We start from the raw sequence: 22668 nt of genomic DNA, 5'->3' as shown, positions 1-22668 counted from the left end.
GGCTGAGGCAGGAGGATCATGAGTTCAAAGGCAGCCTCAGCAACTTAGCAAGAGTCTAAGCAACTTAGCAAGACCCTGTCTCAAAAAAAAAAAATAAAAATAAAAAAGGGCTAGGGACAGTGGCTCTGTGGTTAAGCACCCCTGGGTTCAGTCCCCAATATTAAAAAGAAAAAGAAGCAAACAAGTTTCTCAGATTCTTGCAAGCCTGCAGTCTCTTTATCTTTGTTCTTTACAGTTGAGTTGGGTGTAAGTTCTAGATCAGAAATATCTCCTCTCACCACTTCAAAGTCATTGTTTGATTTTTATTCAGCTTCTAATGGTTGAGAAATTAGCTGCCATTATAATCCCCAGGTCTTTGTAGGAGACCTACTTTCCCCCTCTCTGTGGAACTTTCAAGATCTTCTCATTATTCCTGGATCTGGAGCTCTGTGTGGGTTTTCTCTCCCTGTTTCTTTATGCCAGGTATTTGGGGACAGTGGGGCTTTGATTCTGTAGCTCGTCTCTCCAGCCCTGGGAGCTCTTCTGCTCTGTGCCACTTTGATAGTTTCTCCATCTGTGGTCCTTGGAACTTGCAGTGGTCGGGTGGCTCTTGGTGTGTGAATCTCTTCCTCGTTTATTGTCTATTTCTTTCTTTCTTTCGTTTTTTTTTGTTGTTGTTCAATTTTACGGGAGATTTCCTCCACATTATCTTCTAAATCCTTTTGTTCTCTTGAATTTGAAATTTTCTGCTACCATTTAAAAAATTTCCAAGAGTTCTTTCTTATTTCCTGAGGTTTCTTAAAAAAAATACATATATTATATATATTTCTGCTGCATCAACACGTTATCTTTTATAAGAAAATTTCTCACGGTGTGTGTCTGGGTTCAGTCTGTAGCTCTCTTTCCCTCGGGGCGCCCCTTCCCCACGCAGGCTCTGTGTCATGGTGCCCTTTTTGGCTTTGGTGATCCTTGGCAAAGAGAGAGGATGAAGAGATCAGAGGCCCTGGCTGAGTGAGGCTTGGTGGTGTGGGGCAGGTGGTTGGTTAGGTCTCTTCCTCCCGGCGAGGCCTGTGTCCTTGGGGATACATATGGCTTAGCATCTGCGTTTGGGAGGGGGCTGGGGTGTCGTCCTTCAGTGGCAGATGTTGAGTTCCCCCCTTGCTTGGAGTGGCCCCCACCCTTCTTGCCTGCGTCCGCATCTTTCAAATCAGAGCTGTGCAGCCTCCAAGCCCATGCTGTTCAGGTGGCCCTCAGCCCGTTCAGGGCCGGGGTCCGGGACCCCGCCTTGGCCTCTCCTCATTGCGGTTGTCTCCTTCAGTCACCTGACAGCAGCAAAGCTGAGCCCCGAGGTGGTTCCCCTGCGTTCATGCCCTCTTCCCTCTCTGTCCTCTTTACTGCTGTGTTGGGGGTCTTGAGAGTGAGCAGGCACAGGTGTGTGTGATCAGCTGCCTTGTGGCACCTGAATTCCAGGACACGCTCTGCTAGAAACGGGGGAGCCCCTGCCCTGACTGACTAGTGCTCACACCCACTTTCACACTACAGTACACCGACTCCCTGTCCCCTTGCTGTGCGTTAATGACCTGGGATCCCTGCATGCTGAACCCCACTGTCCCATCACCATCATGCCCCAGTACAGGGCTCAAGCTCTGGGACCCCCTGAATTGCCCCTCCCCCACAGGGCTACTGGACCTGGAGGACGATGGGGATCTGATCACCGTGGAGTTTGATGATGGAGACACGGGCAGGATCCCGCTCTCACACATTCGCCTCCTGCCACCCGACTATAAGATCCAGTGTGAGTGCCCGGCATGTGAGGTCGTGGTCCGGCTGTCCTGGCTGCGTGCCACTCACAAGCACCCTTGCCTAGCTCCCCGGCAGCACAGACTTCTGTCCATCGGCCTCTAGGTCTCCTCTAGGCTGAGCCTGGACACTGCCTGCCATTTGGACCATTGGAACCATTGGAACCCACAGGGGATAGAAATGGCAGAAGCAGTGGATGGGGACTCCCAGAAGGGGGCTGGGGAGTGGAGAATCTTGGGGTTCCCAGATGAGCCCTGTGGCTTGTGAGGGCAGCCGCAGGCCTGGTTGTCCAGGCCACGGAAGGCTGGTCAGGTATTGTTATTGATGGTTCCAAGCTCCATGTGGGCACCATGGCATTGAATCCTTGCCTTGGCCTTCATGGCCTGGGGTTCAGAGGTTGGTGACTCCTCCGGGTCCCCCCTTTAAGAGGCAGCAGCAAGTCTTGTTCACACTGACTGGCTTCTTGGGGTGGGTGACCTCAGAGGTTCTCAAAGTCAGCGCCTTTGTTCAGCCCCTTGAGCTTTGGTGTGGTCATTTGGGGGCCCCTGCTGAACTACTATTTGCCCGTGCCACCCCCCACTGGACCATGCAGGGGAGCCCAGATTGCATGAGCCACATGGTGTCCCTGCTCCCCACTCTAAACCCTGATCCAGAAAGTCAGAGCAGAGAGCCAGGCCTGAGCCACTGTCTGCCTTGCAGGTGCCGAGCCTTCCCCAGCCCTCCTGGTGCCGAGTGCCAAACGCCGCAGCCGAAAGACCAGCAAAGACACTGGGGAAGGCAAAGAGGGGGCCCCCACAGGGTCAGAGGAGTCGGGAGCCAAGGCGCGAGGGCGTGGGCGGAAGCCCAGCACCAAAGCCAAGGGAGGTATGTTGGCCCAGGCCCAGGGTCGGGTGGGGGCTACTTGGGAGCCAGAACCTGGAGCCTAAGCTTCTGCAGTGACCGGGCATCATCTCTGTGAGAACTCTGTACTGTTGGGCAGAGAATTAGGCAGTGGGTCAAGGAAGGGGAGCTGGTGGGCAGAGACAGAGCCCAGCTTCAGCCTGGTGCATGTCACTCACTCCCAGAGGAGAGGCTTTGGGCTACAAGCCAAGACCATCTGAGGACCACTTAGGGCCAGCACCCCCAGGGTGATGTGCCAGAGCCGCCCACCTGAGGCCCAGGCAGAGATGCAGACCTCCTGACCCAGGAGCCCCTGCTCTCCCACCAGGAAACCCCGCCCAGACTGGCAGCAGGCCTCACTCTGGCCTCCATTTGTCGTCTTCTCTTTTCTAGACAGAGCCAGTGTTCTGGAGGAGGGGGTCTCCACAGATGAGGTCCCCAGTACCCCTTTGGCCTTGGAGCCTATCAGCACCCCAAATTCCAAGAAGAGCCCCCCAGAACCTGTGGACAAGCGGGCCAAGGCCCCCAAGGCTCGCCCGGCACCTCCCCAGCCCAGCCCAGCGCCACCCACCTTCGCCAGCTGCCCAGCTCCTGAGCCCTTTGGAGAGCTGCCAGCCCCTGCTGCAGCCCTGACCCCGGCCCCCCTCATCACAATGCCAATTACCATGCCTGCCACCCGCCCCAAGCCCAAGAAGGCTCGGGCCACGGAGGAGTCGGGTGCCAAGGGTGCTCGGAGGCCAGGGGAGGAGGCTGAGCTGCTCGTCAAACTGGACCATGAGGGGGTTACATCCCCCAAAAGCAAGAAGGCCAAAGAGGCTCTGCTCCTCCGGGAGGACCCAGGGGCTGGAGGCTGGCAGGAGCCCAAGAGCCTGCTGGGCCTGGGTGGCCTGGCCCCGACAGCAGGCAGTAGTGAGCCCAAGATGGCCTGGCCCAAGGCCCTGGAGGGGGACCTTGCCCAGGAGCCTGGGTCAGGGCTGCCACTGGAGGACACTGGGAATCCCAAGAGCCCGGACAAGGCCCAGGCCGAGCAGGATGGGGCTGAGGAGTCGGAGACCAGCAGCAGCGGCAGCAGCAGCAGTAGCAGTAGCAGCAGCAGCAGCAGCAGCGGCTCAGAGACGGAGGGCGAGGAGGACGGCGAGAAGAACGGGGAGGACGGCCGGGGCACAGGGGGCCGGAACTGCAGCGCCTCCAGCTCCAGGGCATCCTCCCCTGCCTCTTCCTCCTCCTCCTCCTCCTCCTCCTCTTCCTCCTCTTCTTCCTCTTCCTCCTCTTCCTCCTCTTCCTCCTCTTCCTCCTCTTCATCTTCCTCCTCCTCTTCATCTTCCTCCTCCTCTTCCTCCTCCTCCTCCTCTTCCTCCTCCTCCTCCTCCTCCTCCTCCTCCTCCTCTTCCTCCACCACAGACGAGGACTCTTCCTGCAGCTCTGATGACGAGGCAGCTCCTGCCCCTGCGGCTGGCCCCTCTGCCCAGCCGGCCCTCCCTGCCAAGGCTCCCAAGCAGGCTGGCAAGGCGCGCTCCTCGGCCCACTCCACGAGCAAGAAGGCGCCCGCTGCACAGCCCCCGGCCCCTCCACCCCAGCCCCCTCAGCCTCTGCAGTCCAAGGCTCAGGTGGGGGCTGGGGCCAAGAGCCGACCCAAAAAGAGAGAGGGTGTCCACCTGCCCACGACCAAGGAGTTGGCTAAGCGGCAGCGCCTGCCATCTGTGGAGAACCGGCCCAAGATCGCCGCCTTCCTGCCTGCCCGGCAGCTCTGGAAGTGGTTCGGGAAGCCCACCCAGGTACCAGGCTGAGGTTCCAGGTCTTTCTCTGGCTACTTCACACCAGGCCCCGCCTTCCCCTCAACTCCTCAGCATCCCCAGGGAGGAGGGTCGGGTGAGGCGAGGCCATATCCCACGTTACAAGGGAGGCAACTGGTTTTCAAGGTTTGTCTGACTCCAATGCCCAGGCCCTTTCCAAGTGGCCCTGCCCTCTAGTTGGTGGGACCAGAGCTCCCTGTGTAGAGAACATGAAGGTCCACACAGGCTGTCCTGCAGGTGCTCAGGACGGGGTCTGCCGCCTCCTGGCTTTCTCTGCTCTCCTCCTGTTTCCAGCACGCTCAGGCTCTCAGCCACCAGTCGGTGATCTCGGTGGGAGGGGCCACTTCCCCTGGCTTGCCACAGAAGTGCAAGGTTGAGTCTCCTTGGCCTTCCATGGACCCTGGAGCTAACCAATGCAGCCCAAAGAGAATGTTCTGGTGGGCCCTGGGCTGTGGGTCCTATGTCTGCCCTGACAGCAGGGCTTGGGTGTCCAGAGGAGCCCTCCCGCCCAGCTTGTGCTGTGGATTATCACACACCATGTACATGTGTGAACGTGTTGCACACACACAATGTGCAATACAGGCACCACACATTTATACCTGTGCATACACATGCACTTCTCAATGGAGGAAATTGTTAGCTATTCTAGAAGCTTCTATGTGAAGGATGGGAATAGCCCTCATGGTCATGAGTCCATCCCACATCCCTGGGAAGAGCCAGTGTGTGAGCTTTCTGTTACTGTGACAAAGTACCTGAGAGGACTCACTTATTCAGGGCTGAGGTCCGTTGTGCTGTGGTTTAGAGGAAGCAGCCCATAATAGGGCAGACCCTTTGCTTTTAGGTCTGAGATGGGAGTGTTGGAGAGCAACTACTCACCTCCTGGCCAGAGAGGGGAAGGGGCTCAAGCCCACAGGCCCCCCCAAGGGCACTCCCAGTTACATAAAGACTTCCCACCTGGGACCACGTCTTCCACACATGGGCCTTTGGGTGCTTCAGAATCTGCCATAGCAGCCAGGCACCTTTGCTTGGCATGTGTGGGAGGGTGTCCTCGTCTGCAGGTATAGCCAGCCCAGGTTTTGTCCCCAGTGTCCATGTCCCTAGACCAGGGTCCTCCAAGGCTGTGTGGAGACGGGCTTTGAAGAGATGCCCCTGCTGAGCCAGTGCCCCGTAAGACTCTGTTCTCATCAGGCGAGTTCAGCAGCTTTGGGGCTGGCAGGGACAGGCTTGGGGTGTCTGGCACACCTCCTCAAAGCCTGGGAAGCTGCTGGCACATGTGCAGAGTGTTGGCCGCTTACGAGGCCAGAGAGGCTGGGGTGTCCTGAGTCGGCTCTGGAGGTCTGTCTTCACTGCTGCCTTCTGGGGATCTTGGCGTGCAGCCAAGGCCCATCAGAAACCCGCAGGAGTGGACAGCAGCTTCCTCTGCCCCAGGCTGCACCCCACCAGTGATTCTTTAGAATGGGCAGGGTACAGAGCCTGCAGCAGGTGGGGTCTGGACACTTGGGCTGTAGTTCCAGCAAACTTAGTGCCCTAACCTGAGCCTGGCCTTTCCTGATCCCACAGGGGCAGGGTCATCTGACTTTCACTCCTCATGGATTGCTGGCTATAGCTGAAAGGCCTCTCAGCCGGGCCACCACCTGAGGCCAACTTGAATGCGAGATTCTTATAGAATCCTTTCTGAAGGCTTCATGGTCAGCACTCTAGAGCCCTGATCCCTGCAGGTGCTTATCTGAGAGGCACAGAAGGGCCGAGTGAGGGAGGTGCTCTTCCTGCCCCGCCATCACTGCCTGAGCACATTCTGGCACCTGCTGTATGCAGTTCCAGGGCTGCGCCAGGCTCAGCTCGCAGAGCTGCGGAGCCAAGAACCCTAAATGGCTGACCGAAACACAAGCTCAGACCTTTAGGCCTCTTCAGCAGGAAGGTTCAGGGGTGCAGCTGCAGGCACCGCTGAACCTGGGGCTTGAAGGCATCTCTAGACCCACTTGAGGTCTGTGCTCCACTCTTGGGTTCCCTCTCCTTCCTCTGCACTGTCTCCTTCTCTGGCAGCTGCTCTCTCTAGGCAGCAGAAGTGACAGAAGGAAGTGTCTCCCGGGGGTTTAAACTGAAGCTGGTTAGCTGTCTGGCTGGGTCCTAGGTTCAGCCCTGTGTCAATCACAGTGGCCAGGAGGGAGTTAACCAGACCAAGTCTTGTGCCCACCAGAGGGGTGGGAGCAGCCTCACAGGGGACCTCATTGGATGAGAGGGGGCGTCCTTGAAGGGGAGTAGCTGCCTGATGCCCAAAACCATAACTGCTCTCAGAGAGTTGCTTAGCAACCATGGCGTCCTCTGAGCGTGAGTCTAAGGCACTCTGAGCATTTTATAGCACATGCAGAGAGGTGAGTGGCCTGGCTGAGGAAAGACCGAGGCAGGGGATGGAGAGGAAGGGACTGGATGAGGCAGGGGTCAGCACACAGGCTCCCGGCTTAGGTAGAGTGTGACTTCGAGCCTGCTGTCCCCACCAGGAGGGGGAAGGAATGTGGATTTTAGTTTGAGGTGAGAAAGTGCTGCTTCTGCCAAGCCTTGCATAGCCTCCTCTTGAAGAACTCTGTCCAAGGGATAGCACCAGTGGGGCTGGGCGCCTCTGAGAGTGGCCTGGGGCCCTGGGGAAGTGTTTCTTGAGTGAATAAACAAAGCCTCAACACATCTGGCAGGTGCTGGGTCAGTGGGCAGCCATGCTGGTGGAGGGCGGGGTTCACCCACACCCCAGGGTAGCATGTTACTCCCAGCCCCTTAGCCCTGATCAGCCACATGGCAGGGGCTGACATATCTTGAGCCCCGGCAGGGCTTGGTGTGGCATCTGCCCTTAAGGTCCCATTTCCTGCTTTTGCTGGGCACATGTCCAGATAAATCCCTTTCACCCCACATTCTCTCTCCTAGTCTGTTCCTGGGACAGGAATCCTCTTTTAACCCCAGAAGCCACATAGGCCATGCCCGGGGCCACACTGCTGGAGGCTTGGGGTTGGAGGTCATGGTGGGCAGGGACGTGCTCTGACTCCTCGGACTGGCCCTCCCTCACCCTTCCCTGAGTGGGGATTGTAGGGCCTCAGGGCTGTGGCAGGACCTGTGACGGGGCAAGGGCAGTACAAGGCTGGGCAACCCAGGGAGTCTTGTGTGGCTGGCCAGTAGTGCTGTGGGACAGAGTTGAAGTCCCTTTAGCTGCAAAGCTCCTAGATTAAATAAAGTCCCTCTTGCTTCTGGCATATCAAAGAGCTGAAAGGGACTTCCCCAGTGAGAGCGAGACCAGGGGTGGTCTTCTCCTCTGTCCCTTCCCTGTAGCACCCCTGAGACCGATGGCAGGTGACAGGCCAGGGATGAGGGCTCTGGGTGCCAGGACCAGCTGGGGCAAGGGCCCTGAAGTGTGGTGGGCCACAGGCTCCTGGGCCCTCGCCTGACTGGCATCTCCTGCAGCGGCGCGGCATGAAGGGCAAGGCCCGCAAGCTGTTCTACAAGGCCATCGTGCGTGGCAAGGAGATGATCCGCATTGGAGACTGTGCGGTGTTCCTGTCCGCCGGCCGCCCCAACCTGCCCTACATCGGCCGCATCCAGAGCATGTGGGAATCCTGGGGCAACAACATGGTGGTTCGAGTTAAGTGGTTCTACCATCCCGAGGAGACCAGCCCGGGCAAGCAGTTCCATGAGGGCCAGGTGAGCCCAGAGGGCCAGCTAGGTGTCCTCCTTGTTGGGTCCATATGGGTGTCATAGGGTAGACCTGAGGTCCCCTCTGGGGCCAGGCATTCTGGGTGCTGGCAGCCATGGTCTGACCAAAAAGGGAGGCTGAGGCTGGGATCTAGTCTGCCACTGGCAGCAGCCCCGCCGTGGGGCTGGGGTCACCCACTGTCCTGGTTTGGTCCTGACAGCACTGGGACCAGAAGTCTGGCCGCAGCCTTCCTGCAGCCCTGCGGGCCTCCAGCCAGAGGAAAGACTTCATGGAGGTAGGAGGGCCTCCAGTTGGCGGGGGTGACCACCTTCTCCCAGCATGGCTGGCGGGGTCCCGTGCTCAGACCTAGGCTCTGCCTGCTCCAGCCTCCGACCTCGCTGTGGCCTCCGGCCTCGCTCTGACTCTGAGCTGCCCGGCTCTCAGTCTGTCTCCTGGTCTCACTTCTGTCTGGTCCCCTGTCTCTGTCCCTGAGTCTCAGGACTCTGTCTCTCCTGGTCTCTTGGTCTCTTGATCACGTCTGTCTCTCGATCTTGGCCTCTGTCTGTCTCTGGGTCTCCATCTCAAGGCAGTCCCAGGTTCCTCTGGTTTGGGAGGGGTTCTCCCGACCCTGTGCCCATACCTGAGGCCCCACCGTGCCCCACAGCGTGCCCTGTACCAGTCCTCACACGTGGACGAGAACGACGTGCAGACGGTGTCGCACAAGTGCCTGGTGGTGGGCCTGGAGCAATATGAGCAGATGCTGAAGACCAAGAAGTACCAGGACAGCGAGGGCCTCTACTACCTCGCAGGCACCTATGAGCCCACCACAGGCATGATCTTCTCCACGGACGGCGTGCCCGTGCTCTGCTGAGCGCCCCCCCCCCCCCGCCCAGCTGCCTCGTCCCCTGAGGGCCCACAGGGACCCTCGCCATCACTGCCACGGCGCGGGACCATGTGCGTTGTGTGCATGCCAGTGTGCCCGTGGGCGTGTGCATGTGGCCAGGTGTGCACGTGGATGCCCCGGGCAAGTGAGTGTGTGTACATGTGTGTGCCCGTATGCATGCACGTGTGTGCACCCATGTGCACACGTCTCCACCCCAATCTCCCAACCCCTCAGTGCCCCAGGACAGGGGCTCCTCTCTGCTATCAGGGTGTGGCTCTGCTGGCCACCCAGGGCAGTCTCAGCAGGGACAGGCCTTGGCCTCCCCAGCACCTCATAAGCACTTGTAGAGGCAGGCCCTCCAGCCCCAGTGGGGGCCAGGTGCCCCCAGGCCCTGAAGACTGGGGGCTTGGTGGGGAGGGGGTTTCTAGGAACCCAGACTGAGGCTCGCTCTGGGTTCCAGCCACCCTCAGCATGGAGTCCACCTAAACCTCCCGCCATGGACATGGGCATCTGGTGCCAGCCAGCCTCACCATCCACGCCAGACTGCTGAGTGCCTGTGGCCTCCACCCTCTCAGGATGGCCTGGGCTTGGGGAGCAGAGCAGGGCCAGGGGGAGCCCAAAAGCATCGGCAGGCGGCCCTGGCAAGGGCCTGCCCCCCAGCCCAGACCCTCACACTACAGAAAATCCCAATGGTGCTGAAACCCTCGCTCCGGCCACGCCTGGCCCTCCCTGCCCAGGAGGGAGGCAGCAGTTCTTAACCTGTACAGTTTTATTGTACCAAGAGACTCGCCCCGCCCCTGTATCATAAGCCTTTAAATGGAGTCAACTTTTTAATTATATATATAAAGATAAATATATATAAATATATATAAATATAAACTTTTTAAAACTGTGAAAAATAGCTATGAAATTATAAAAAAAAAAGCGAACACATTCTGACGTGCAGAATATTATTTTTTATTTCCTGTTAGATTGTGAGTGTCTAGCACCCGGCTTCACTGGCCCCCCAGCCCCTAGCACACCCCCCCAGCCCATTGTACTGTACTCACCCCCAGCTGAGAAGGAGTGAGGGAGAGGGAGGGGAGGGAGCCGCAGCCCCGCCCCCGCGGGCCCAGCAAGCACTTACCCAGCCCCCGCCTGGGAGCCGAGGCCTCCAGCAGACAATCTTGAGGGAAGGAAAAGCCAGACTTCGGTTTTGTTTTTTGGGGGAATTGTTTTCCTGTTTTTGTTTTGTTTTGTTTTGTTTTTTAAGTTACTTTTGGAATTTTGTTGGCAAATTCTGTGTGATCTTTTTCATAAAAAAAAAAAAAGAAAAAGAAAAAAAGATTTAATTGGAAAAATAGCATCGCTTGGAGTGGTTCATTTTGGGAGCTGGGCTGGGCTGGGGCCCTTGGTCTGTGGGAGTCCACTACGGGGACAAGGGAGGGCACAGGGAGTTTGGAGGTTGGGCTATTAAAATTCAGCTTATTTAAATGAGGGAACATTAAAAGCTGTTTCTCAGTTGCTCCAGCCGCCTGTCCAGGGCTTGGCAGCGCAGATGGCTAGCGGCTGTGGTATTGGGCAGGACAGGCAGTGCCCAGTGTTTCAAAAGTTCTGTGTCCACACCTGGACAGGGCTCTGCAGGTCCGAGTGGCCGTGAGCCCGCCTTGAAACTCTGGGCCTGGAAAAGCTGGAGGCGGTGGGGACATTGCCTGCCCAGTACCCTCTGGCCTAGGTCAGTTGAATGGCTGCAGATGTCATTCGGGCTTTGCTGTCACGGTTGTGGCAAAGGGCGGGACAATGACGTGTTAACACTGAGGGCAACTGGTGCGACCTCTGTGGCGGGAAGGGTTTGGCAGGGCTCTGAGGGCCTCGCTGCAGTGTAGACACCGAGTCTCCGGATGGGCGCCCTTGCAACCCACAGGTGTCGGGGGAGTGGTGTGCCACCGCCATCTGGTGGCTGCCTCTGGCATTGCCCCTTGGGCTTGGCCCACTTGACTGCCACTTGACATCCCCCAAGGAATGACTGCAGGTTCCCGAGGCCATAGGTCCAGAGCTCAGGTGGCCCTCCATCAAGGGGCCAAATCCCAGTCCTACACCTTGGGAGAAACTGAGGCACAAAACAGTACGAGAATTTGTCCTAACTGTACATACCAGTTAGAACTGGGGCCTGAGCCCCCAAGGCTCAGATTTGTGTCACCTGGCTTTGAGTGCCTGAGGAACAGGGGCCAACCTGCCTCCGTGATCTTCGTGAGGCTAAAGGGGCACCAAGGCATGTGACAAATCCCAAGGTTTCCGGTTCCCCACCCCACACGTACAGTCCCCGCCCCCACACCAGGGCCACCAGACTACCTCCCACAAACATCGGGCCCCATGCAGGGGACCCTTTCCACAGTGAAAAGATAGGTCCCAGCACTGTGAGGCAGCCTCGTCCCTTCAGCACCCTCCTTCACTTCCAATGGCCCAGATGGCTGTCCTGCCCCCACCTCCATCCCCACCCAAATGCTTCTCGGGAGGCACAGGGAGGCAGTCTCTGCCGTCATCTTTTAATGGCCAGTGCGGTACAGTTAGAGGACACACAGGTGGACAGGACACAGCAGGGGACAGGACAGGGCAATTACAGCTGGGGCCAGGGATGTGGAAAGACTGGGGACCTCCCCTGGGAAAGCCATCCTTGGCAGGACATCCCCAAACCAGCCTGATGACTGAATGACCCCCCCAGCCCTCCCTACTTGCCAGACTCCTGGGCTCCACTTGTCCCTCCTTGAGCCTCCCTAGGCCAAGAGGTGACTTCAGTCAAGAGGGCCTACTTTGTGACCCTCCTTCTGTATCGTAGGTAGGCTGAGTGCAGCCCCTGGCCTGTGCACCAGGAGGGTTCAGAGGGAGACCTCGGTATGGAGGTGCTGCCCGGGCCAGCTGTGCGGTGCCCATGAAGAGGCCAGCGCAGACCAGAGGTACCATCCTCCAGTAAGCGCACTGTTCAGGGGAACAGGGTGGACGACAGGCCCAGGGTGAGAAGGCTGGGGACTGCTCCTCTCTTCTGAGGTCCTCTTATGTCCATGAGGAGGGGTCCCCTACCGCTAACTGGTGCCATGGACAGTGAGGAGGACCATGGGGCCCCTGAAGTAGACCCTGTGGTGGGGTCACTGTGAAGGGGACACCAGGAGGCTGGCTGCCATCCTGGGTGGGGAAGGCTGGGTCTGACCCTGCAGAGTGCTGGCCTGGCTAGAGCTGGGGCCACAGGCTAGATGGAAAGGGAATGCAGGTGTGAGGCTGGACGTGGACACAGTGCTGGGCAGAGCCCTGGGTCACTAACACGTTCCAGGCTGGTGTGGCTGCTGGACCCAGAGAGGTGGCGTTAGTGGTATAGGAGGAGGCCGGGGCCCCGCAGGCACTGCAGGCAGGGAGGGGGTGGGGGCCTCAGGGCCCCTGGTCAGCCTGAGCAGCCCTCCCTGGGCAGCAGGAGGGCCAGCAGCCTGCCGTGTCCTGACTCAGGGGCTGGCAGAGATGGAGCCGTTGGCGGTGCGGAGGCAGCTGCTGTGGGCATCGCGGGTGAGGCTGTAGGTGCAGTAGGCCACGGCGGAGCCCAGGGTCAGCCCAGACATGTAGGACACCGTCATCGTGTTCCCTGTGGACAAGACTGATCTGAGGGGGGCGGGGCAGCAGCCAGGCCCCAGGGCCACACTATGATGGACAGACCTAGTGGCCACTGCTCAGGTGTGATGTGTAGTGACAACGGCCAGCTCCCAGGGAGCCACCCTGTGTGAGCAAACCTCCCCAAGGACCTGCTGACCCCACTGGGTCTTGCCATCCCTTAGCCAGCTGTTCCTTCTCCCATGAGGGGACCAGGCCTCACCTGCTTCTCTGTCCCCCACCCATTTTTTGGGGGGGGAGGTACTGGAGATTGAACTCAGGGGCACTTGACCACTGAGCCACATCCCCAGCCCTATTTTGTATTTTATTTAGAGACAAGGTCTCACTGAATTGCTTAGCATCTTGCTTTTGCTAAGGCTGGCTTTGAACTAGCGATCCTCCTGCCTCAGCCTCCTGAGCCTCTGGGATTACAGTCCCAGCCCCCCACCCATTTTTGCCTCCAGCTTCTGACCTCCAACTGCCTCCTCGTCAGGGACCCTTTGGGATGTCTGTTGGGCACCTTGAAGTACCATGGCCCAAATCTGACTCCAACACCCCGACCCGTGGGCCTCCTGTATCTCAATCCATGGCAATACCAAACTTCCTGTCCTGAGTGGTGGCCCCGAACCTTGGGAGCCCCATGACTTTCTCACACTCCCTCTCCTAATCTGTCAGTCCCACAAGCATGGAAACGTTGTGTCCCTGATGCCTAGGCACTGCCACAGAGGAGGGCCACCAAGTAGTTGTGGAAGGAAGGAAGGAATGATTGGCAAATGTCCCACACCTACCACCTCCCGGGCGTTGTCTAGTCCCCTAAAACCCAAGTGCACCCTCTTGCTGTCTGGCTGTGGCTCCTGAAGGCCTCGGTGTCCTCACTAAGTGGGGCTGGGCTGCTGGGAGGGAGCCCCACGTGTCCCTCTGTCAGGCAGGTCTTACCTGCCAGCTCGCGCTGTTTGGGGCTCACTTTGCCCGCCGCCAGGATCATGGGCACACTGCCGAAGTAGCCGTTGCTGATGCCCATGAGCAGCGAGAAGATGCAGGGCCAGGCCGGGTGGCGGAGGGCCGGCGTGCCGCTGGGGTAGACGCACAAGATGAAGAGGGGAATGAAGACGACGCGCAGGCAGGAGCAGGCCAGCAGGTGGGTGCCCCGCCAGTCCACGGGCAGGGCCGCCAGGATCTGCAGGGAGCCAAGTGTTGGGACCCCGCCGGCCCCTGCCCTCCCCAGCCTACCTCCTCTCCAGTCCATCTCCACTATAGACTCTGGCCACCCCCTTGTCCCTAGACACCCTGGGTCTGTCCAGAGCAGCACGGTCCCTCAAAGATGCACCAAAGCTCAACGATCACAGCAACAGATGGTCCTTGTCATGTGCCTGACCCCAATCTAAACGCAATACCCTCAGGATGGGACCTTGACCCTATTAGAGAAATGAGGGTCAAGCCACCCGTGTCACACACCGGACAGTCGAAGGCCAAAGGTCTGGATCTGCTCTCTCGGCCCCGCTCCCTGGGAAGCACAAACTCATCCCTCAGCCCTCTCAGCAGTGTGACCCCAAGAGAGTGGCTTCCCCATCCATAAGACAAGGCCCGTCCCCAACCTGCGTAAAGCACCAGAAACCAAAGCATGGACCCCACCCGCTGCAGGTGAGGCAGACGGTGTGCTGCGCAGGTCATTCTGGTCCCTTTGGGTGGCTTCTGCCCTCTCCGTGTACCTCGAGGGCCTGTGTCTGTGCTCATCCCAGGAGGACCACCCCAGAGACCCACTGACTAGTGACCATGGAGCAGGAAGACTGGGCAGAGGGGCCGCTGAGACGCAGCGGGCACTCGGAGCCACCTTTCGGAACCAGGCAGGGGCCGCCGTGGGGGGGTGCTGTGGGGACCTTGACGTTGCATGGCTGCCACTCTCCTGCCTGGGACCTGTATGCATCCTCGGCCTGGGGATCTTCCTGGGTGGGCCTGGGCCACCAAGGGCAGGGCGGGCAGGAAGCCCACCTTGCCCACGAAGTCCGAGAGGTTGAACACGGCCATGACCAGGATGGGCAGCCACTCGCCCAGCACGCAGTGGCGGATCTCGGATTCCAGGCCGGGGAACAGGCACAGCGTGATGAAGTAGGTCACCGCGATGGAGAGCATGTCGGCCCAGATGACCCGTGCCACCACGTAGCGGTGCAGCAGCAGGGCTGGGGGGGTGGACAGGGTCAGAGGGCAGCACCCCCAGGGGCCTTGCCTGCCTCCCACCGGGGCACCACCCACCAAGCAGCCAGGACAGTGGGGTCCATGGGGCCATGGGGGCGAGTGGGCTCCCTCACCTCTGAAGGTGGGCCAGCTCCGCTTGACTCGGGGCCGAGGAACGTCGAAGCGCATGTAGGCCCCCCCGCCGCCGGCCACCTCATGGGCCGGGCTGTCCAGGGAGTCGCTGTGGGCCACCGCAGGGGCCTGGTGCTCCTGGAGGGAGGATGGGGAGGGATGGCGTTTGGAGGACAGGACAGAGGGAGGCACTGACCAGGCATCGGAGCCCAGTGAAGGACAGCCACGCTCAGGCTAACGTTCAGTTAGCACCTACTGTGTACCGACGCCCTCCTTCCTGTTCACCAAGAGCCCTCTGACTTCCGAGAGAGCGAATTCCTTCTCAAGACCCTCTCCCCACTTCTGACTGAGCACGGCACCCCACCCACATCTTGCCCAGAGGCCCCTCAAGGCCTCCCGCCACCTCTTGCTTCCTGTTGTCCCAGAAACACCCCCAGCGGCTCCCAGCCTGAGTCTCTGCCCAGGCTCCCCGCCAGCCCCTCCTGGTGGCTTTGCTACTCCACTTTGGGGGAGTCACTCTCAGCCCGGAAGTCCCTCCTCGAGCCTCTCTGATGGAGGGGTCCCCCCAGATGGCTCCCCATGGGCTCCGACAGTCACTGCTGTGTCCCCAGCCAAGGGTCCAGGTGATTCCCTACACCCACATCTGCAGGACCATCATGGTGAGGACCCTCGGTGGCTCCCCTTGCCCTGCCTCCCCCGGTGTCCAGCACTCCTGGCCTGCAGTGTCCTCAGGCCAGATACCTGCCAGCTGCAGGCCAGGGTCGCTATGCAGCATGTGGCCACCAGAGGGCACCCCAGCTTCCCGGAAGGTCCTCTGCCCTGCCCAGCCGTGATATCACCCAGAGAGTGATACCGAGGCCACTAGCTGGCCTGAGTCCTTGTGCTGGGGACCCTGCAGGGGAGGTGCCTCTGCTGGGGTTATGAGGCCAGCAGTTGGCCCCTGTTGGGCCCTGACCTCAGCAAAGCCAAGAGCCACAGACCTGAACCCCCATTTTTGGCTCCTGCCTGGGGCCTATGATTCCCTGGCTGCCTCTGGTGTTCTCCTCTGTGGGGATTCTGGGGGTTTGTCCCACCTCCTGGGTCCTCTCCCTGACCCTGGACAGGAACCCAGGGCAGAGGTGAGCCTTGTTGCCTTCCTGGGAATCTGTACCAACCGGATGGGAACTTCCATCTACAGTACGTGGGGTGTCACAAAGAAAGGGACCGTGTGCACCCCACTTTGCAGGATACAGCAGCTGAGGGAGCCCCGAGCCCCACAGAATGGAGATGGGTGCAGCCTGAGACCCTGGGGCTAAGGAGGGGGTCCAGAGAAGGAACTCGGCCAGGATGTGGGCTGGAGGCACATGCCCAGGGCTGGCGGCGGGGATGGACACCGACCAATCCGCACCTGGAGTGCGCACTTACAAAGTGGATGTCCCCTGCGGCGACGTCGTGGTGTACGCGGTAGCCCGCCTGGCAGCCTCGGCTGTCCCGCGGCCGCGTGGTGTAGTAGAGCACAAAGCGGCTGCGCCGCACCAGCAGATGCAGCAAGAAGCAGAGCAGCTCCAGGCCCACGGAGACCAGGAAGAAGATGAGCGTGCTGGCGCGCTCGTCAGGCAGCAGCAGCTTGGTGAGGATGCGGCTCAGGGAGATCATCACCCCCGCGGTGCCTGGGGCAGGGACCAGGGGCTCGGGCCTGACCCCGCCCCCAGCCCGGCCCCATTCCACCGAGCCCCTCCCAGCTCTAGCCCGTCCCTTAGTCCCCCACCCAACTCCCGAGGAGCCCAACGCAGAGGGACAGTGCAGGCTCACTGCCTCCTCCAGCACTGTCGGCGGAGCTCGGGCCCTCCACGTCTGTCTGTTTCTCAGCATTTCCTGAGGGCCCAGCATGTCCAGCCCTGAGGACCTAGTGGCAACACACAGGGCCCTGCCTTCTTGGGGCTTGTGGGGACATGTTCAAACAAGTCCCAGAAGCACAGGTCGCAGATTGGGGTCAGGGAGCTGTATCAAGTTTCTCACAGAGCACAGATGTGGGCAGGGGGTGTTAGAGAGCTCCTGTCTCAGGAGGGGACTGAAGTCTGCAGGACAAGGGAGTCGGGCATGGACTGGAGGACTAGTGTCCCTGGCAGGGGGCTGGTAGGGGCCATGTGCTCCTGTGTTAGAACAGAAGGAAGCCTGGCCCCGTGGCACACCCCTGTAATCCCAGCAACTTGGGAGGCTGAGGCAGGAGGATGGAAAGGTCAAGGTCAGCCTCAGCAATCTAGCAAGACTCTAAGTAACTTAGTGAGAGAGACCCAGTCTCAAAATTAAAAAATAAAAGGGGCTGGGTAGTGGCTCAGTGGTCGAGCACCCCTGGGTTCAATCCCTGGTGCTACAAAACCAAACCAAACCAAACCAAACCAAACCAGGAGGCCGGAGGACACGTGGAGAAGGGGCCTCAAAGCACCGGCCCCAGTGCACGGCAGGCCAAGAAGCAGGTGGCAGGACAGCCACTGAGACCACGCACTGGTGCCCAGGCCAGCCCACAGGCCCTGGAGCACTGGCTGCTGGGTAAAGGACAGGCTTGAGGGCGGGGTCTTGGTAACTGGGCAGCTAGCAGGAGGTGGTTGTGTGGCTCCGAGGCTCTGAGAACAGCTTGGTGTTGAAGGGTGACACCCAACATTACAGGAGAAGAGGGACTGAGTCCCCGACACACACACACACACACACACACACTCGGGCACACTTGACATACCACATGCAGCCTTGTGGGCACTGCCACACTCCAGTCACCACACCCCAGAAACAGGGTGCGCACATGTATGCACGCACATCCACCCCTCTGGTGGGGAGTGCGTCCCACTCCACCCCTCCCCAGCCAGGTGAGGAGATAAATCCCCAGCCCAGCATTCTCAGGGCGCATGTTTGGGGGTCCCCAGGAAGAAGCTTCCAGAGCCCAAGGCAGCTCAGTGCCCCCGGGGGTCTACGATACTCACTCTCCCCGGTCATCACCCCCTGCGTGTACCTCTTGGGCAGCATCCCCGTGTACCCATAGAAGCTGGATTGCTGCACTTAAGAGAGAGAGGGGGAGACCGTGAGACACCAGCCGTCACCTACATCGCGCGGTGACCCGAGCCCCCTGGGGTGGGAGAGGGTGTGTGCAGAGAATTCAGCTCCACTGCTGGTTGAGAGGGTCCCTGAGACCGCCTTGCAGCTGCCTTAGGAACAGGGATGTCCCCTGTAGTGCCCATAATGCTGTCCACATCCCTGCCCGTGGGGTTGGTCAGAGGCACTGAGGAGCCCTGGCCAAGAAACAGGAGCAGAGAGGACATTGCCACTTGAGGACGAGGCCGTGCAAGCTCCCTTGGCTTTTCTGTCTTCCTCCAGTAGTGACCCAGGAGGCCACCTGGGGGAGGCTGTCAGACCGAGAACCCCAGTCCCCACGAGACTGTATGGGACACAGCTGTGCCCAAGAGCAGGACGTGCAGCAACAATAAGCAACGGTTTCATTACGCAGCCAGAGGTTTCTGGGGCCCCCAGTACAGCATAGCTGCTCTCATCCCACCCAGCACCGAACTCCAGCAGCATCCAGGGAAGATGTGCTGACTTGGACCCCCACAGCCACCAAGTCCCAGAGACCCCACTGCCTCTGTGCCAATCCCCGCCCCCCCATAGTACTGAGGATTTGACCCGCTTGGGCTGTGCCACTGAGCCATATCCCCAGCCCTTTTAATTTTTCATTTTGAGACACGGTCTCCCTAAATTGCTGAGGCTGTCCTCAAACTTGAAATCCTCCTAGGGCCTAAGCCTCCCTAGTAGCTGGAATCATAGGCATGCGCCACCGCGCCCAGCTCAGCATTTGCTTTTTGACAAAACAGACCAGACCTGGGCACACTGCCTGCATGGAGACCATGATTTCATGACAACATACACATATGTGCGTGCATTTATGGGTCATCTTGTCAAGTGCGTTCCTTCTTGGAAGTCATAGTAAAATAGGCTGTGGCTGGGGCTCAGAGGCAGGACATTTGCCTGGCCTGTGTGGACACCCTGGGCTGCATCCCTGGCGTTCACTGTCCCCTCCCCCAAACAAAAAGTTTGAAAGCCTGCAAAACGATCATCGTGGACCCTCACAATGTCACTGCCATGAATGACAGAGACATGCCGAGGAATCACCCCGGATTAAAGGAGATGAAGAGATGGGCCCGTACACGCAGCGTGTGACACTGGAGTGAATCCAGGTCAGGAAAAAAGTGATAACAAGGGGCTGGGGTTTGGCTCAGCTGTGGAGCACTAGCCTAGCAGGCAGGCTGAGGCCCTGGTCCCACCCCCAGCACCAAAAAACAAAACAAAACAAAGGACTGTCACTGGGGAGTCACTGAGACTTAAGTCTAGATTGTGGCTTCCATAATAGTACCCTTACGTGTGAAATTTCCAGATCGTGGCAATTGTAATGTGGTTAAATAGAAGAAATATCTAAATTGGCCCCAGTGACACACACCTGTAATCCCAAGCTCAGGAGGCGGAGGCAGGAGGATACCAAGTTCAGGGTCGGTCTCAGCAACTTAGCCAGACCCAGTCTCAAAATCAAAAGGGCTGGGACTGTAGCTCAGGGGTAGAGCATCCTTAAATTAATTCCCGAGTACAAAAAAAAAAAAAAAATCTAGAAAATACACCCTGAAGTCTTAGCATTCAGGCAGCAAAGGTGAGACGGTTTGCGGGGAAAATGAATTATTTTATATTTATTTATATTTAGGGGAAACTGACGTACAGACTGGGTAGGGCGGGCGTAGGGGAGCTCCTCATCTTATTCTTGCAGGCTTTTTTTTGGTTTGCAATTTTTTAAAATAAAAGACTTTAGAAAAAATTTGAGAGCCTAGCCCAAGAGGAACAGTGACACAGACAGGAGGGTCCTGGCATGCTGGGTCACATCCCGGAAGCCAGGGGGCTGCCCGGGCACTGGGGCCGCGTGGGGGCGGTCTCTGCACAGGCAAGTGGCTGTGTGGCCTGGACGCTCAGCCCCCATCGCGGCCAGCCCTGCCCGCCCCAGCCCCCTCCCTACCTGTGCAGCCGAAGGCCACGGTACCCACGGCGGCCAGGTTGATGGCATAAGCCTGGTCGTGTGCGAAGAGCTGCAGCCACACGTCACAGACACTGATGAAGAGCAGGGGGCCCAGGGCTAGGAGGTAGCCTGTGGGGAGAGGCCGGTGAGGGACCCAGGGCGGGCTAGGCGGCCCCCTCCACCGCCCCTTCCCTGGGGTCAGGTTGGAGGCGCCCTCCCCCTCCTCCTCCCCCTGAAGCTGGACACCGCCTTGGAAGGGGAAGGAAGAGCAAGGTTGAGTCAGGAGAAGAGCAAGTGCCCGGAGGCCTGGGAGACAATGTGGAGGCCACAGAGCCTCTGGGGGTGCAGGGTATCCCATGGGCTCCCAGAGGCCCCACTAGGACCTGACTCTGTTTCCCCCCATAGAAGCCCATGGCATCCTTAGGAAATGTGCCCACTTCACAGACAAGGAGCGTGAGGCTCAGGGAAAATGGGGGTAGGGGGACCGGAGGGGGTCGCGGAGGGACGGGGGGTGGGGTGGGGTGGGGTTTGAGCACTGCGCAGGCGCGTGTGCTGGGAGCCGGCGGGTGCACCCGTGGTGATCCTGGTGTGCAGGTTCAGCCTCTCCACCAGGACGTTGTTGAGGAGCACAGCGGCCAGCGCCACCAGGATGTAGGTGAGGCTCATGTCGAACACAATGGAGGTCCCTGGAGGGCCAGTGACAGCAGGTACTCAAGAGAGGGCCACCCTCTGCCCATCCTCGCTCACTGCCCAGAGGCCACTCAGCAATTCACAGTGGAGCCAAGATCTGAATGAAGAGGGTGGCCAACAGGGTCCTGGCCCAGGGGGTTTCTGGAAAGCCTCAGTCACTGAGCACCCCCTGAGGGCTGGGTGGGCTGGGGAGCACCCACCTGGGTACTTGTGGTGCAGGTAGTCAACGTCGGTGATGAAGCTGTTGTAGGGCAGCAGGAAGCCCACGCCCGCCAGCAGCATGGCGAAGTAGATGGCATGGTAGCGGTCATCGGGCACTGGCTCCTCCTCTGCCAAATCCCAAGACCTCAGGTGAGGTGTGGGCGAGCCCACTCGTGCCAGGCCACAGCACCAAGGCCGCTGTCCACCACCAGAGCCAGTGTGCATCCCTAGGGCCACAGCTGCTCAGGTGCCTGTCATCACGGTCCAATGCAAGTCTGATCTCACAGTCACTCGAGTTAGGGAAACTGAGGATCAGAGACCGTGGCCCCTTACCCAAGGTCACACTGCTGGGCTGAAAGCCAGCTCTTTGAACCTCACATCCAATCTTTCTTCCAGGCTCCTTTGCAGTTAGGCATGGCTTGATTTGCCCAATGAATGAGACCAATGTCACTTCTATATAAAAGCCTCATGGGTCAGTGCATGATTCACATGTGCCCAGTGAGCATGTGAGTGAGCATGGAGGACCAGGGGAAGATAGAGCCTCCTCAGCTCTGACCTTGGCTCTGACCTGTGGGTGCAGAAGGCTCTTCTGCATGGGACCCAAGGCACAGGGCAGAGGCTGAGTCAGGGTGCAGGGCTACCACATCCCAATGGGGCCTCCCCTCAACGAGGACCCCAGTGTCCTCTGCCCTGGGCTGACCAGAGGTCGTGAGGCCAATTCCCGTTTGGAACTCACCAGAGTCCATGGATGTCAAGATGCCCCTGGCCCTAAGGCTCTGCTCCCGAGCTGCCTCCGCCGCTGCTGCCCTGGCCTCCAGTTGGAGGCCCTCGAAGCCGAAGCTGGTCACCACAGTCCTGTCAGGAGTGCCGGCCACACTGGACTCCTTGAGGCGCTGGCTTCCCACGGAGCCCATGGTGGCCTGTGCTGTGGAGGAAGGAGATGAGGCAGGGGAGGGGACAGGACAGGAGGACACTCCTGACCTCATGGCCAAGTCCCCAAACAGTACCCCAGGGGGCCATCCCTTCCATTCATTCCTCCTTCTTGATATTTCATCACGAAGGACATGGACTTAGCAGTGAGGTGATGTCACCTCATGTGTCCCAGGAAGCTCACTCGTGTTGCCATGGAGACGGGGTGGGAAGGGTAGAGACACAGCCCAGGAGATCAGCTCAAAGGCTGAGCAACCGCGGTGGTCTCTGGGCGTGGGAAGAGATGGAGAGCAGGACTGTTTTGGAGGCGGAACACCAGCACGAGGTGAGCAGTCAAACCGTGGGGGACACCATGGAGTACTTTGTGCCAGCACCAAGCTTAGAATGCCTCTCCGGGTGTCCCTTGTCACCGGGAGGGAGGTGCTGAAATTCATTCATTATTCAGCCAGCAAAAGGGAGAGTTACGGGGTGAATAACTCCTGCTCTGGCCTTTAAGGCAGAAAGTGGTAGAGTCTGGACCCAACATCAGTCCGTGGGTCACTTAGAGCCCCCATGCCCCTCGGGATTCTGAGGCCAACCACCTTCAGTGGCAGGCAGTTCTTTCGATGCTCTTGCCTCAGTGTTTCTTGCTTCGATTTGGATCTGCTAGCCCTTGCCTTTGGGGGAGAAGGAAGGAGTTCAGTGTTCCATGATAGTGAGAGATGGGACACCACAGCACAGGCTCCTAAGACTGGTGCCTCAGCATCCCTGGCCCCACAGGCATGTGGGATTTATTGCGGAGGAAGTGGGGAGAAGCCAGCCCCAAGGGATCTTCGAGCCACAGTTATTCCCATTATCCCTGGGGCTGATCTGCGGCAGGCCTCTCGCTCTTGCCTGCCCCTTCCCATCTCTGGGGCCCCACCAC

The 22668-nt window shown here is 59.1% G+C and overlaps 2 protein-coding genes across 10 annotated transcripts in view; one reads left to right on the top strand and one right to left on the bottom strand.

The window, feature by feature from the left end:
* The window catches only part of Tnrc18 (trinucleotide repeat containing 18), a 90015-nt gene extending 79740 nt beyond the window's left edge, over positions 1–10275 (top strand). For all 9 annotated transcript variants that reach the window (XM_026407169.2, XM_026407168.2, XM_077803048.1 and 6 more), the window contains 6 exons: positions 1658–1774; positions 2479–2643; positions 3052–4433; positions 7896–8132; positions 8345–8419; positions 8789–10275. In XM_026407169.2, coding sequence (XP_026262954.2) covers positions 1658–1774; positions 2479–2643; positions 3052–4433; positions 7896–8132; positions 8345–8419; positions 8789–8995 — 2183 coding nt within the window. In that variant the 3' untranslated portion in view covers positions 8996–10275. The remainder of the gene's footprint in view (positions 1–1657; positions 1775–2478; positions 2644–3051; positions 4434–7895; positions 8133–8344; positions 8420–8788) is intronic.
* A 1295-nt stretch (positions 10276–11570) lies between these two features.
* On the bottom strand, positions 11571–22400 carry Slc29a4 (solute carrier family 29 member 4). Its single transcript, XM_026407205.2, has 11 exons — positions 22346–22400; positions 21571–21754; positions 20834–20962; positions 20516–20629; positions 19944–20072; positions 17878–17952; positions 16328–16572; positions 14926–15061; positions 14609–14796; positions 13556–13796; positions 11571–12614 (listed from the first exon to the last, which is right to left on the bottom strand). The coding sequence occupies exons 2-11, from the start codon at positions 21746–21748 to the stop codon at positions 12478–12480; spliced, it is 1572 nt and encodes a 523-aa protein (XP_026262990.1). The 5' UTR covers positions 21749–21754; positions 22346–22400; the 3' UTR covers positions 11571–12477.
* Positions 22401–22668: the final 268 nt, after the last annotated feature.

This window comes from Urocitellus parryii, chromosome 9, assembly GCF_045843805.1.
Source record: "Urocitellus parryii isolate mUroPar1 chromosome 9, mUroPar1.hap1, whole genome shotgun sequence".
NCBI lineage: Eukaryota > Metazoa > Chordata > Mammalia > Rodentia > Sciuridae > Urocitellus > Urocitellus parryii.
This window is presented reverse-complemented; position numbering and strand designations above follow the sequence as displayed.